Source organism: Eptesicus fuscus, chromosome 7, assembly GCF_027574615.1.
Source record: "Eptesicus fuscus isolate TK198812 chromosome 7, DD_ASM_mEF_20220401, whole genome shotgun sequence".
NCBI lineage: Eukaryota > Metazoa > Chordata > Mammalia > Chiroptera > Vespertilionidae > Eptesicus > Eptesicus fuscus.
In genome coordinates this window covers 25905079-25921203 of record NC_072479.1, presented here as the reverse complement: position 1 = coordinate 25921203, position 16125 = coordinate 25905079, and the positions used below count along the sequence as shown (strand labels likewise).

Genomic DNA, 16125 nt, shown 5'->3' with positions numbered 1-16125 from the left:
AAGGAATCAACCCTGATAACACCTTGATTTCAGACTTCTAGTTTCCAGAACTGTGAGAGAATAAGTCCAAGATCTGTGTCACCAGGACTGATTGATCCGTGGTGAAAACTCTCTTCCTGGCATGCAGACAGTACCTTTTGTTGAGTTCTCCTCTGGTGGAAAGAGAGAACTCTGATCTCTCTTCCTCTTCTTGTAAGGACACTGATCCCATTTGGGGTTGGGTAGGGAGACAGAAATCTATTCTCTCACAGTTCTGGGAACTAGAAGTCTGAAATCAAGGTCTTAACAGGGTTGATTCCTTTTGGAAGCCCTGGGGGAGAATCTGTCCCATAACTTCTTCCTAACTCTGGCAGTTGTCAGCTGTCCTTGCCTGTTCTTTGGCTTGTAGATGTATCACTTTACCATTCACAGGGCATTTTCTGTGTGTGTCTATGTCTCATCTTCTCTTCTTATTTTATTGGATTAAGGGCCCACTGTAATCTAGTCTGGCCTCATTTTAACTAATTTTGTCTGCAATGACCCTATTTGCATAGATAGTCACATTCTAAGGTATAAGAGTTAGGATTTTCACACATATCTAAGGGGACAAAATTCAAGCCCTAATAGTGGCCATGGTCAATTTCTAGAGAATAGGATATCAAAGGTTGATTTCTGGATTTAAGGATTGATTCTTAGTGATATCTGTCTTTTTTTATTTTCCTCTGATATAGAGTGAATGGAAATAGATTGAAAGTATATTGACAGTTTAAATACATTTTACCACTAGAGAAATCCCAAGCCTTACAAATAGGAGCCTCAGGTGGTCAAACCTTAAAATAATCCCCAGGTTCCTTAACCTGGGCTTAAACAAAGTATACTGATCAATAGATGATTTGATAAAGAAGATGTGGTACAATGGAATACTACTCAGCCATAAGAAAACATTAAATACTGCCATTTGCAACAACATGGTGGATCATGAGAATATCATGCTAAGCAAAATAAGCCAGCCAGAAAAAGTCAAGAACCATATGATTTCACTCATACATTGTATATAAAACAGAAAGCAACAAATGAACAAACAAGAAAAACAAAGAAATAAAAAACTTATATACACAGATAACAGTATAGTGGTTGGGAAGAAAATTTGGGGGGCGGGGGAGGAGGTAGTATATGGTGATGGAAGAAGATTTCATTTTGGGTGGTAAATACACAGTGCAATATACAGATGATGTATCATAGATTTGTACACTTGAAATTTATATACTTTTATTAACTAATGTTTCCCAAAAATTTTAATTGAAAAATATCACAAGAGCCCTGGCTGGTGTGGCTCAGTTGGTTGGAACTTTTTCCCATGCACAAAAGGTCTCGGATTCGATTCCCAGTCAGGGCACATAGTCATATTGCAGGTTCATTCGAGTTTGGGGCCCATGTGGGAGGCAACCAATCAATGTTTCTCTCTCACATTGATGTTTCTCTCTTGAAAATTTCAGGATTTGAGCTCAGATGTATCTGACTATGAAATTTGTTTATTCCACTAGACTATTCTCTCTCATAACATGTTACCAGTTTATTGGTGAACACTCATTTTTAAACATTTATTTGCATAATAATAACTGTCATATATTGAGCACTGACTTTAGCTTGTCAGATTAACTTCATGGTGTAAAAACAGACATGTAAATGAAAAATTGCAATAATATCTGAAAAATTATGTATATTTAAACAGTTGATTCCAAGAGGCTCATGCTGTGAAAAGCATAAGGAAACTTGAGTTCAACTAAGAAAGAGCAGATTCAAATAATCCATCTCATAGTCACTCTCTCATGTGCCAATTGGGTGGAATGCTAGGTAGAGTGGCATATATTATTTACATTCGTTTCTCTTTCTCTCCTGCGGTGTTACCGGATGTCCGTTGGGTAGATTTATATATTACACTTTTATTATTATAGATTGATTTAAGCATCTGTAGATGGGAGATTTTTCTAGATTATTTTGGTAGATCCAATGTGATCACAGGGATCCTTACAAGAGGGAAACGGGAGAGTCAGAAGCAAAATGGAGATTAACAGTGGAAGCAGACAGAACAGACTGGCTGGTGACCAAGGGGAGGGATAGGGGTGATTGGATAAAGAAGGTGAAGGAATTAGTTAAAGAACATATATACATATACCCAATGGACACGGACATTAGTTTGGTAAAGGCTAAGAGAGGGGGAGGGGTGGCGGGATGAGGGGGCAGGTGGTCAAAGGGTGGGGGACACCTGCAATAATATCAACATTAAAATTTGTTAATAAATAAACAAACAATGAAAGCAGAGTTTGCTGCTGTGTGCTTTGAAATGGAGGAAGGGGTCAGGAGTCAAGAAACTGGGCAGCCTCCAAAAGCTAGAAAACACTAAGATTCTCCCCAGAGCCTCCAGAAGGAATATAGCCTTAGAAACACCTTGATTTTAGACTTTTGACCTCCAGTACTGTGAGAGAATAATTTCTTTAAACCACTAAATTTGTTGCAGCAGCAATAGAAAACTTATAGTGATTTTATTCTATACTCCTTGAGAAGAGTTCAAAATTCAGATCTGTTTATTTCCAGGAGTCCATTCCTTTCCAAAGATTATGCTTTTCCCCCACTTGTATTATCCGTCTCTCTTGGGCAGTGCTGTGTAAACATTCACATATCCAAATATTCAATCCTTCTTTTAAAAAAATCCATCAGCAGGGGGGCGGGGCTAAGTGGAAGTAGACAAAGGCCGGGAAAATGGGGACATCTGGAATAGTGTCAACAATAAAAATAAAGTTTAAAAATATCTACCAGGGAGATTAAAAATGGTAGCAGAATAAGTGGATGCTGCACAGACATGCTCCCAGGAGCAAAGTGGAATTACAACTAAAATACAGAAAAATTTCTTGAATAATCAACAGAAGACTTGCAGGAGAGAACCCTGATACCTGAGGACTGAAAGTGGAGACCACATGAGACTGGTAGGAGGGGTGGAGGCAAGAAAGGGCTGGCCAGGTGCCCACAGACAGCAACTGACGTTCCTGAGAGATATCTCAGCTGTGGGGGATTGCCACTGAGAACTCTGGGGTCTAACCCCCAAGTTGGGCCTCCAGCAGAGAGCACCAGAACTGAGAAGGGTACCACATAACATCTGGCTGTGAAAAGCAGCAGGGTTGCTGTCTGTCAGGGAGAGACAGCTGGAAATTCAGGCACAAAATTCCCTGTGGAGCCACCCACCTTGTGCTGCGATGGAGGGAGGGAAGAGTGAACTGGAGCTGTTTGAGCAGAAGCCAGGACTGGGGACTCCGGGGATAGAGCTCAGAAGGCAGACAGCCCCAGTTTCCTGTGCTAAGTCATTCCCTCATGCATAGGAGGACATCTTTCCCACATAGACATTTGCTTTGCCTGGGTGGAAGACAGCTGACCTACCCTGTTGGGAAATACCTCGCCCTGAGGCCACTTAAGAGACTAAACATAACCATTAGCCTCCAGGCAGAAGCAAACTGCTCCGCCCTGTTGAAAAAAATCTTTCACCACACCTGAGGACAATTGCCTGGGGCCATTCAAGTGGGAATCCTATCAGTCTGTAGGCAGAGGCAGTCTCTGGAGGCTTTGAGTCTTCGCAAATCTAATTAGTCAGAAACAGCATTTGACACTGTCCTGCACTAGAGATGGAGAGGCGCAGAGGATCTACCTAATACATAGTCACAAACCCAAACAGACAGCCAAAATGAGGAGAAGAAGAAATAACCCCCAAGATTCTTCTCTGGTTTAATCAAAACATTGAGTACTGACTAATGGAATAATGTCAATAACTTAATTAAAATGGTAATTAAAACATATTTGATCAAAATTTATAATTTTATCAAAACTGTGATTACAGGTTTAATCAAATCCTTCAACAGTTTTATTAAAGTCACAAAATCTAGTCTCATATGCTTCAAAGAACTAAAAAATAATAAGCACAAAAAATACATGAACTGCCCTGGCCGGTTTGGCTCAGTGGATGGAGCATCGGCCTGTGGACTGAAGGGTCCCGGGTTCGGTTCTGGTTGAGGGCATGTACCTTGGTTGTGAGCACGTCTCCAGTGGGGAGTGTGCAGGAGGCAGCTGATCGATGTTTCTCTCTCATCGATGTTTCCAACTCTCTAGCCCTCTCCCTTCCTCTCTGTAAAAAATCAATAAAATATATTTTAAAAAAAATACATGAACTATCACAATGATTACAGAATCCATGTAATGTTTATATTAAAACTAGCTTTCCCGTTGCAGGAAAATTCCTGCAATGGGATTTCCTGCTGCACTCTACCCCGCCTCCGTTCCTCCCTTGCCGCCCGCCTCGCCTTCTCCTCCGGCCCGCCTGCGTTTCCCTTCACCCCCGGCCCCGCCTCCGCTCTGCCCTTGTCACCGGTCCCGCCTTCTCCTCCAGCCCGCCTGCTTTTCCCTTCTCCCTCTGCCCCGCCTCCGCTCTGCCCTTGTCACCGGTCCCGCCTTCTCCTCCAACCCGCCCGAGTTTCCCTTCGCCCACGGCCCTGACTTCACTCCTCCCTTCTCCTCCCCCCGCCCCCCTGGCTTGCTTGCTTCTTCAAAGCTTTACTCCCCTTTGCAGCTCTTGGCTTCTTTCGACACTGTCTTGATATGCAAATTAGCCGCCATCTTTGTTGGGGCAATTTGCATACTTGTCCTGATTGGTTGGCGGGCGTGGTTTGGCTGGTGGGCGTGGCTTAGGTGTAGCGAAGGTGCGGTCAATTTGCATATTTGTCTATTATTAGATTAGATGATCACAAAGGTGACTTGTTCAGTATAGCTGAGGAAAATGAGATTGGCCACGCCCACGCCAGAGGCCAGTCCCCAGCTCCGAGGATTGGATTAAAAGCATTGCCTGGAGGTCACAGGTCAGTCAGGGGCAGGCCCGGAACCTGCACCTCATTGGTCGCTCCGCCCTCGGCATGTATATTCTGGCCCATGGCCGGGGGTAGCTCAGATTCAGAAGCGGCTGGCTGGTGGAAGGGCGCACCAGTGAAGGAGAGCTTTGGGATCTGTTGTCCAATAGGCCCTGCTGCCAGGACTGTTTCTGGGACAGGGGGCCGGATGCCGTCTGCTGCTCGTTGGTTAAGCGGCTGACGGGAAGGAGAAACCGGAGCTCCGGAGGCACTGCAGCGCGGAGGAGGGGACGACCAGACCCCGGACTGCTGTGGACCTCCGGGACGCAGCAGACGCCAGGAGCACCAGCTGCTGAGCCGCGGGGCAGGGCGCCCGCCCGCCTTTCGATCTCATCTTGTCGCAGGGCTTCATCGAGATTCCGCTCGGGGACACTGACAAGGTCATTGAACTTGACTTCCATCAGTTACTGGAGGGGGATGAAGTTATCAGTATTTTGAAGCAGGACACACACAACTGCACTTATGGATTGCTTTGGTGTTGGAATACTACAAACAAGGAAAAACAGAAGAGTTTGTCAAGTTGTTGGAAGCAGCACGCAGAGATGGCAATTTGGACTATAGAGACCATGAAAAAGACCAGAAGATGACTTGCTTGGATACATTGGCGGCCTACTATGTACAACAGGCTCAGAATAAAGACAGTAAGAAAGATCTTATTACACAGGCAACCCTGTTGTATACAATGGCTGATAAAATCATTATGTGTGATCAGAACCATTTATTGGGAAGGGCCTGTTTCTGCCTGTTTGACGGTGACAAAACGGATCAGGCTGATGCACAGTTTCATTTTGTACTCAACCAGACTCCAAATAATATTCCAGCCCTCCTTGGTAAAGCTTGCATTTCATTCAACAAGAAGGATTACAGGGGAGCTCTTGCTTACTATAAGAAAGCATTGTGTACTAACCCACGATGTCCAGCAGAAGTTCGTTTAGGAATGGGCCATTGCTTTGTGAAACTTAAACTGGAGAAAGCTCGTCTCGCATTCAGCAGAGCGCTGGAACTTAATTCCAAATGTGTGGGAGCATTGGTCGGACTGGCTGGTCTAGAGCTCAATGATAAAGAGGCTGAATCCATCAAAAATGGTGTCCAGCTTCTTTCTAGAGCTTATACCATTGAACCTAGCAACCCTATGGTATTGAACCACTTGGCAAATCACTTTTTCTTCAAAAAGGATTACATTAAAGTCCAGCACTTGGCCCTCCATGCATTCCATTACACAGAAGTGGAGGCTATGCAAGCAGAAAGTTGCTACCAGCTGGCTAGATCATTCCATGTTCAGGAAGATTATGACCAAGCTTTCCAGTACTACTATCAAGCAACACAGTTTGCCTCATCCTCTTTTGTGCTGCCATTTTTTGGTGTGGGACAAATGTATATTTATCGAGGTGACAAAGAAAATGCATCTCAGTGCTTTGAGAAAGTTTTGAAAGCTTATCCTAATAATTATGAAACTATGAAAATTCTTGGCTCTCCGTATGCTGCCTCAGAAGATCAAGAAAAACGAGACATTGCCAAGGGCCATTGGAAGAAGGTCACAGAGCAGTATCCTGATGATGTTGAAGCTTGGATTGAATTGGCACAAATCTTAACAACAGACGGATATGCAGGGTGCCCTCTCAGCCTATGGAACAGCAACACAGATCCTTCAGGAAAACGTACAGGCCAATGTCCCCGCAGAGATTCCACATAATGTGGGTGCCCTCCATTTTAGACTTGGAAATCTAGGGGAGGCAAAGAAATATCTTTTGGCATCACTGGATCGTGCAAAGGCTGAAGCTGAACATGATGAACATTATTATAATGCCTTTTCTGTCACAACATTCTACAATTTAGCCAGGTTGTATGAGGCGATGTGTGAATTCCATGAAGCAGAAAAACTGTATAAGAACATCTTACGGGAACATCCTAACTATGTGGATTGCTATCTGCGCCTAGGAGCCATGGCTCGAGATAAAGGAAACTTTTATGAGGCTTCAGATTGGTTTAAGGAAGCACTTCAGATTAATCAGGACCATCCAGATGCTTGGTCTTTGATTGGTAATCTTCATTTGGCGAAACAAGAATGGGGTCCAGGCCAGAAGAAATTTGAGAGGGTATTAAGACAACTGTCTACACAGAGTGACACGTACTCTTTGCTGGCCCTTGGCAACGTCTGGCTCCAAACTTTGCATCAGCCTACACGAGATAAAGAAAAAGAAAAGCGCCATCAAGATGGTTCTCTGGCCATCTACAAGCAAGTACTCAGAAATGATGCAAAGAATCTGTGTGCTGCTAATGGAATAGGAGCTGTTTGGGCCCACAAAGGATATTTCCGTGAAGCTCGTGACGTATTTGCCCAAGTAAGAGAAGCAACAGCAGATATCAGTGATGTGTGGCTGAAACTAGCACACATCTATGTGGAACAGAAGCCATATATCAGTGCTGTCCAGATGTATAAAAACTGCCTCAGAGAGTTCTATAAGCACCAGAACACTGACGTTGTGCTCTGTTTGGCCCGGGCCCTCTTCAAGTGTGGCAAGTTGCAGGAATGCAAACAGACTTTGCTGAAGGCTCTCCATGTGGCACCCCGTGATACAGTTCTTATGTTTAATGTGGCCTTGGTCCTGCAAAGGTTAGCTGCCTCTGTCCTAAAAGATGAGAAGAGTAATCTGAAGGAAGTACTTAATGCTGAGAAAGAACTGGAGCTTGCACATAGATACTTCAGTCACTTGAGTAAAGTGGGAGATAAAATGAGATTCGATTTGGCCCTTGCTGCCACAGAAGCCAGGCAGTGCTCTGACTTACTGAGCCAGGCCCAATACCATGTGGCCCGGGCGCGCAAACTGGATGAAGAAGAGAGGGAGTTGCGGGCCAAACAAGAGCAAGAAAAAGAACTGTTAAGGCAGAAACTTCTTAAAGAACAGGAAGAGCAACGTCTGAGAGAGAAGGAGGAGCAAAAGAAACTTTTAGAACAGCAGGCCCAGTATGTTGAGAAGACCAAAAATATTCTAATGTTTACTGGAGAGACTGAAGCAGCAAAAGAAAAGAAAAGAGGCAGTGGTGGTGGATGGTGTTCGAAGAAGGGAGAGCTGGATGAGTTTGTCAATGATGACACCGATGAAGACCTGCCAGTGTCCAAAAAGAAGAAGAGAAGAAAGGGCAGTGGTAGTGAGCAAGAAGGCGAAGAAGAGGAGGGTGGAGAGAGAAAGAAGAAAAAGAGGAGAAGAAAAAGAGAAAGAAGAAAAAGGGAGAAGAAGGATCTGATGATGAAGAAACAGAAAATGGCCCCAAACCGAAAAAGCGCCGCCCACCAAGAGCTGAGAAGAAGAAGGCGCTCAAGCCAGACCATCTGCCTCCTTCAATGAAGGGAAAAATAAAATCCAAAGCCATAATATCATCAAGTGATGATTCTTCAGATGAAGATAAACTGAAGATTGCTGATGAAGGACATACCTGCAACAGCGACTGGGACGAGGGCGAGCCGCGGAAGGACTAAGCCTCTTCTGAGAGCGATTCTGATGAGAACCAGAACAGGTCTGGCAGTGAGGCGGCATCCCCGAGGGCCCCCAAGACAGCGGTCAGATGAGGATTCAGACAGCGCCCAGCCGCCCAGGAAGAGGAGGCCCAGGTAGAGCAGTTGTGGGGGATCAGGCCTGTAGGGAAGGGCAGTTGTGGGCAATCAAGGCAAGCAGGGAGAGCAGTTAGGGGTGACTGGGCTGGCAGGGGAGAGCAGTTGGGGGGAACCCAGACCTGCAGGGGAGGGCAGTTGGGGGGGACCAGGCCTACAGGGAAAGCAGTTAGGGGTGACCAGGCCTACAGGGGAAGGCAGTTGGGAGGTACTGGGCCTGCAGGGGAGGGCAGTTGTGGGGAACCAGGCCTGCAGGGGAGGGCAGTTAGGGGCAATCAGTAGCAAGGGAAGGCAGTTGGGAGGACTGGGCCTTCAGGGGAGGGCAGTTGGGGGGGGACCAGGATTGCAGGGGAGGGCAGTTTGGGGAGACCCAGGCCTGCAGGGGAGGGCAGTTGTGGGGAACCAGGCCTGCAGGGGAGGGCAGTTAGGGGCAATCAGTAGCAAGGGAAGGCAGTTGGGAGGACTGGGCCTTCAGGGGAGGGCAGTTGGGGGGGGGGACCAGGATTGCAGGGGAGGGCAGTTTGGGGAGACCCAGGCCTGCAGGGGAGGGCAGTTGGGGGGAACTAGGCCTGGGGGGAGAGCAGTTAGGGGTGACCAGGCCTGCAGGGGAGGGCAGTTGGGGGGGACCAGGCCAGCAGGGGAGAGCAGTTAGTGGTGACCAGGCCTGCAGAGGAGGGCAGTTAGGGGCAACCTGGCTGGCAGGGGAAGGCAGTTGGGGGGGACCGGGCCTGCAGGGGCCGGCAGTTGAGGTGAACTCAGTCCTACAAGGGAGGGAAGTTGGGGGCAACCAGGCCAGCAGGGGAGAGCAGTTAGGGGCGATCCAGGATTGGACCTAAACGGGCAGTCAGACATCCCTCAAGGGGTCTCAGATTGGAGAGGGTGCAGACTGGGCTGAGGAATACCACCCCCCTGTGCACAAATTTTGTGCACCAGGCCTCTAATATTATATAATATCCTTACATATTATATGTGATATAATATATAAGTTTGAAGTTTAGTTTCCTAAAATTTAAAGTACGCTCACAAATAGAAAGGAAAGAATAATTCCTCCAGTAGAAAATGAAGTAATAGATAAATGAAGTCCCCCCACAGATGCAAAAAAGGTCTATAAATACATAAAAAATATTTAACCTCACGAGTAATCAATAGGTACAAAAATTTTGCAATGAGGTCATCTTCTTCACGATTGAATAGGCAAGGATTTAAGAAATGGTAATACCAAATATTGTACACATGAGAGAAACATGCACTTCCATGGAAACTAACAGGAATATAAATGGAGATAGCCTTCTAGAGAGAATAATTAGAAAATGGAGTTATCAGGTTTAAAATATGCATACTATTTGATGCACCGATTACATTTTTGTGACTTTGTCTTAAAAATAATTATAGATATGTAAAAATAAAAATACAGAAAACATTATCTCAGCATTTTTTGTAATATTGAAAATGAAGTTAATTTACTGGAAAGATGTTTACAGTATAATATTAGGTGTAAAAAGAAAATTACCAAAAGCTATGTGTAGTAAGTATAATTGCTTTTAAATAAATACTCTCCACATCACGTGCATATTTCCATTTATTTCAGTTCATGGGGGAAAGTACTTTATGTGAGCTGCCAAAGTGTTAACAATGATGTATTTCTGAATAAATGAGATTGTAAAAGGTTCTTATTTTTTCATGATTTTACTTATCTATCCTATATAATAAAAGGCTAATATGCAAATTGACCTAATGGCAGAACGACCAGTCGCTATGACACACATTGATCACCAGGGGACAGATGCTCAATGCAGGAGCTGCCCCCTGGTGATCAGTGCGCTCACACAGAGGGATCGCTACTCAATCAGAAGCCAGGCTCATGGCTGACAAGCGCTGCAGTGGTGGCAGGAGTCTCTCTCACCTCCATGGCAGCGCTAAGGATGTCCGACTGCCGGCTTGAACGTGCCTAAGCTGTCAGTTGGATATCCCCCGAGGACTCTCAGATTGCGAGAGGGCACAGGCTGGGCTGAGGGACTCCTTCCTACCCCCCGCCCCCCCCGCTGAGTGCATGAACTTCATGCACCGGGCCTCTAGTATTTTATAATGTCAAACATAGACATTTTTTCTGATAAAAATAAAAAAAGTAAGAAAAACTAAAATTGATAAAAGGATCAGGTTACAATCACTCCTCCATTTCAAATCTGATTATGTTTTGCTGCCCAGCTTAAAAAACTTTGACTGACTCATTTGCTGCATAAAAATCCAAGCACATTATTTTTGCATCTAAAGTCAGTTCATATCTGGTCTTACTTACAATATTGACTTCATTATCCTCTGCATCTCCTGGGTCCTCTGAATACTTGTGGAAAATACCAAGCCCTTTTGTCCTCTGCTGAAGAACTTTTAACCTTACGTCTCTGAAAAACATCACCTCTTCTGTGAAGGCTTTCCCATCTTCCTAAGAGTTAGTGGTTTCTCAGCTCTCATAGCATATTTTTATATGATTTGCCTATTTTCTTCCTAGTGTCTACCATTGCAAATCTCATGCTTGCAACACTCCAGGTAAATACATGTAACATACAAGTACATGCAGCTATGCTATTCCTGTCTCTTAGGAATGGAAAGAGTTGGCAATGGATACTGTCACCAACTAGATGGAAGAAAGCAGAAATTTGTAAAAAAAAAACAACACAAAACAGAAACAACACAATAAACCAATAAAACCAATAAAAGATCATCACACATGTAAAATCCTTCACATGTAATTAGAGTTTATACAGTATCCTCTGTAATAAAACCCTAATATGCAAATTGACCAAACGGCGGAACGACCAGTCACTATGACATGCATTGACCACTCAATACAGGAGCTGCCCCCTGGTGGTCAGTATGCTCCAACATTGGGAGTGCCGCTCAGCCAGAAGCTGGGCTCACAGCTGGCGAGCACAGCAGTGATGGTGGGAGCCTCTCCCGCCTCCAGGGCAGTGCTAAGGACCCCTTGGGTGATGTCCACCTGCTGGCTTAGGTGGATATCCCCCAAGGGGTCCCAGACTGCGAGAAGGCACAGGCCGGGCTGAGGAACCCCTCCTCTGCACCCCCCCCCCCCAGTGTACAATTTGCTATACCCACCAGCCAATCAGGAGTGAGCATGCAAATTAACCCAACAAAGATGGTAGGTAATTTGCATATGCAGGCACCCAGCAGCCTGGGTCCTGGGAACATCCTTGGGACCCAGGCTGCTCCGAGCCTGTAGGCCTGCGCATAGGCCCTAAGCTACCAGGGTCCCAGAGCACCCCTGGCCACTCCTGGCCTGTGGGCCTTGGCGCCGATGCGACGGGGTGGGGTGGCAGAGGCTTGAGCAGAGCCAGGGAGCCCTGCCCAAGCCACAGTAGAGGCTTGATTGGAGCAGGAGGCCCTGCCAAAGCCAAGGTAGAGGCTTGAGCAGAGCTGAGGGCCCTGCCCAAGCCGCAGTGGAGGCTTGAGCTGGCAAGGGGACGGGGGTGCCAGCTTCGGCTTGCCAGCAGTCCTGCCTCTGCCCATGAGCTGCAGAGGAAACACCTTTTCTGACCGCTCATTGGCTAAGCTCCCTGTATACCACTAGTAATGCTCTTGGTAATGTGGGTAATAAGAATCCAAAAAAGTGATCTAGGGTTTTTCCACTTCACTCCTGGAGGGAAAAAACAAAGGTCTGCTGCTGGAGGGGCTAAGAAATGTCATATCCTCCCCTAGCGGGTTTGGCTCAGTGGATAATGCCTTGGCTTGCTGACCGCAGGGTCCAGGTTTGATTCTGATCAAGGGCATGTACCTAGGTTTCAGGTTCCTCCCCTGGCTGGGGCCCAGGTCAGGGGCTCATGCAGGAGGCAACTAATCAAAGTGTCCCTCACATTGATGTTTCTCTCTGTCTTTCCCTCTCTCTTCCACGCTCTCTAAAAATCAATGAAAACATATCCTCAGGTGAGGATAAAAAAAGGAAAGAAAGAAAGAAATGTCATAGCCTATGAAAGACACATCTTGAAAATGCCTAAAGAAAGTTGTCATTTTTTCATGGTGAAGGGACTGGAGTCTGTGTTGATGACAATACCTTGGCGGCTGTGGTGGCTGGCAGTGGCTGCAGCAGTGGGGTGATGGGACTGACGCCTTTCCCTGATCAGCTCGGTTGTCTCCACAAAGGGAGGCCAGACTGTAGGACATCCCCTGAGGGCTTCCAGTCTGTGAGAGGGGGCAGGCTGGGCTGAGGGACCCCCTAACCCATGCATGAATTTCATGCACTGGGCCCCTAGTTTAACATAAACATAAAAAGTAGATGGACAGCCGAAACCGGTTTGGCTCAGTGGATAGAGTGTCAGCCTGCGGACTGAAAGGTCCCGGGTTTGATTCCGGTCAAGGGCATGTACCTTGGTTGCGGGCACATCCCCAATGGGGGGTGTACAGGAGGCAGCTGATCGATGTTTCTCTCTCATCGATGTTTCTAGCTCTCTATCCCTCTCCCTTCCTCTCTGTAAAAAAAATCAATAATATATATATATAAAAGTAGATGGACAGATGGCTGGATGGACGGACAGATAGAATGAATAGATAGTAGTGTACTGTTCTCCTTGATTATACATTAATGAAACTATGGTCATATACTGTTCTAAATGAACATGAAAATAATCTCTTTAAAAGAAATAATCTCAGCTATTGCAAACTGTGCTGCTATGAACATAGAGGTGCATGTATCCTTTCTGATTGGTGTTTCTATTTTCTTGGGATATATTCCTAGAAGTGGGATCCCTGGGTCAAATGGGTGTTCCATTTTTAGTTTTTTGAGGAAACTCCATACTGTTCTCCACAGTGGCTGCACCAGTCCACATTTCCATCAGCAGTGTACGAGGGTTCCCTTTTCTCCGCATCCTTGCCAGCACTTGTCATTTGTTGATTTGTTGATGATTAGCCATTCTGACAGGTGTGAGATGGTACCACATTGTTGTTTTGATTTGCATTTCTCAGATGATTAGTGACTTAGAGCATGTTTTCATTTGTCTCTTGGCCTTCCTTATGTCCTCTTTAGAAAAGTATCTATTTAGGTGAGTTGCCCATTTTTATTGGGTTGTTTATCTTCCTTTTGTTAAGTTGTATGAGTTCCCTGTAAATGTTGGAGATTAAACCCTTATCGTAGATAACATTGGCAAATATGTTCTCCCATGCAGTGGGCTTTTTTTGTTGTTTTGTTGATGGTTTCTTTTGCTGTGCAAGAAGCTTTTTATTTTGATGTAGTCCCATTTGTTAATTTTCTCTTTACTTTCCATTGCCCTATGAGCTGTATCGGTGGAGATATTGCTTTGGCATATGTCTGAGATTTTGCTGCTTGTGGATTCCTCTAATATTTTTATGGTTTCCCATATTACATTTAAGTCATTTATCCATTTTGAGTTTATTTTTGTGTATGGTGTAAGTTGGTGGTCTAGTTTCATTTTTTTTTTTTTGCATGTATCTGTCCAATTTTCCCAACACCATTTATTGAAGGGACTGTCTTGACTCCATTGTATGTTCTTGCCTCCTTTGTCAAATATTAATTGAGCATAGTAGTTTGGGTTGATTTCTTGGTTCTCTATTCTATTCCATTGGTCTATATGTCTGTTGTTATGCCAGTACCAGGAAGTTTTGTGAACAGTGACTTTGTAATACGCTTGATATCTGGTATTGAGATCCCTCCTACATTGCTCTTCTTTCTCAGGATTGCTGCAGCTATTCAGGGTCTTTATTTATTCCAGATGAATTTTTGGAGAGTTCGTTCTAGGTCTGTGAAATATGCTGTTGGTATTTTAATGGGGATTGCATTGAATCTATAGATTGCTTTGGGTAGTATGGACATTTTAATGACGTTGATTCTACCAATCCATGAACATAGTATGCTCTTCCATCTATTTATGTCTTCCTCTATCTCTTTTTTCAGTGTCCTGTAGTTTTCTGAGTAGAGGTCTTTTACCTCCTTAGTTAAGTTTATTCCTAGGTTTCTTAATTTTTTTTGTGCTATGGTAAAGTTTCTGTAAGTTCACTGTTGGTGTATAGAAATGCCATAAATTTCTTGGCATTATTTGTATCCTGCTACATTGCCAAATTCATTTATTAAGTCTAATAATTTTTTGATGGAGTATTTTGGATTTTCTATGTACAGTATCATGTCATCTGCAAATAATGACAATTTTACTTCTTCTTTTCCAATTTGGATGCCCCTTCTTTCTTCTTCTTGTCTGATTGCTATGGCTAGCACTTCCAGTACTATGTCGAACAGGAGTGGTGAAAGTGGGCATCCCTGTCTTGTTCCTGTTCTTAGTGGAAATGGTTTTAGTTTTTGCCTATTGAGTATGATGTTGGCTGTAGGTTTGTCATATAAGTCTCTTATTATGTTGAGGTATGATCCTTCTATTCCCACTTTGTTGAATGTTTTTATCAGAAAAGTGTGCTACTGCTGTAAAAAGGAAGGAACTCCTACCATTTGCAACAGCATGGATGGAGTTGGAGAGCATTATTCTAAGTGAAATAAGTCAGTCAGAGAAAGTTAAATATCATATGACCTCACTCATTTGTGGATTATAATGAGCAACATAAACTGATGAACAGAAACAGATCTAGAGACAGAGAAGCATTGATCAGATGCTCAAACCTCAGAGGGAAGGTAGGGAGGGTGGGGGTAAGGGGGAGAGATTAACAAAAAGACTTGTTTGCATGCATATAAGCATAACCAATGGACAGAGACAGCAGGGGGATGAGTGCATATATGGGAGTGGGGGGGGGGCAATGGGAGGATATGGATACATATGTAATACCTTAATCAATAAAAAAAAATAGTATTTTTCAAATTCTTTTCCTGGTTAACTTTTGAATGTTTTGGGGATGGCAATTTGTTTTCAAATAACATGCTAGCTTCAATCAGTTCATAGTGGCTACCTACAGTCCTATGCTGGTTCATCCCTATTCAGCAGAAAGGAGGAGTATGATCAATGGCAACGGGCATGGGATAAGGAAGTGAGTGGCAGCATATGCCATCCCTGGGCATGTCAACCTTCAGAACACTTCGATAATGGGAATTTAAAAGCGGTAGGGCTTATATAAACTCTTCTTTTGCTTTCTCATTCCTTGATTCCCATCTCTTCTCACAGGGTCTGTGTTCTTGGATAGTATCCCAAATGATGTTTTTCTTCATAGTCAAGTTCTATATAAACGCACGTTGATAAATTAAAACACCTTTAGTCTTTAGAACCTTCAACATAAATAAAGAGATAGGATTAACATGGTACATTTTAATGAGTCTGTAGGTAAAATCACTTAAAGCAACTCATTTTGTTCTAGTGGCTGAATAAGCAATGTTTCTTGATAGTTCGGCTACCAGCTTGTACTAATGAGCCATTTTAAGCATAAGAAATTTGGGGAGTTATTTGGCTGGGGTATGCAAAAAACAAGGTGTCATGCTAGGGCTTGTTAAAAGTTCCTCTGTAACAAATTCAAAGTTATACAATATTATTAACTGTGTCTTGGCAGCTCATTTTCTTCTTGTATAAACAGTAAAAAAAAAAAGCAGCTCTGGCTTATTTAATTCCCAGAAAAGAATAATTGGAACCATTTAGC

The 16125-nt window shown here is 44.3% G+C and overlaps 1 protein-coding gene across 1 annotated transcript; it reads left to right on the top strand.

Annotated features, from left to right (window-relative positions):
• Positions 1-2158: 2158 nt before the first annotated feature.
• On the top strand, positions 2159-8527 carry LOC103288138 (RNA polymerase-associated protein CTR9 homolog; the record flags this gene model as incomplete). The annotated part of the gene is given in 6 exon segments (XM_054718405.1): positions 2159-2179; positions 5234-5366; positions 5369-6516; positions 6518-8143; positions 8146-8459; positions 8461-8527. Coding segments are annotated over 6 exon segments (3309 nt in total), but the record flags the coding sequence as incomplete, so codon positions are not given.
• Between the last annotated feature and the right edge of the window lie 7598 nt (positions 8528-16125).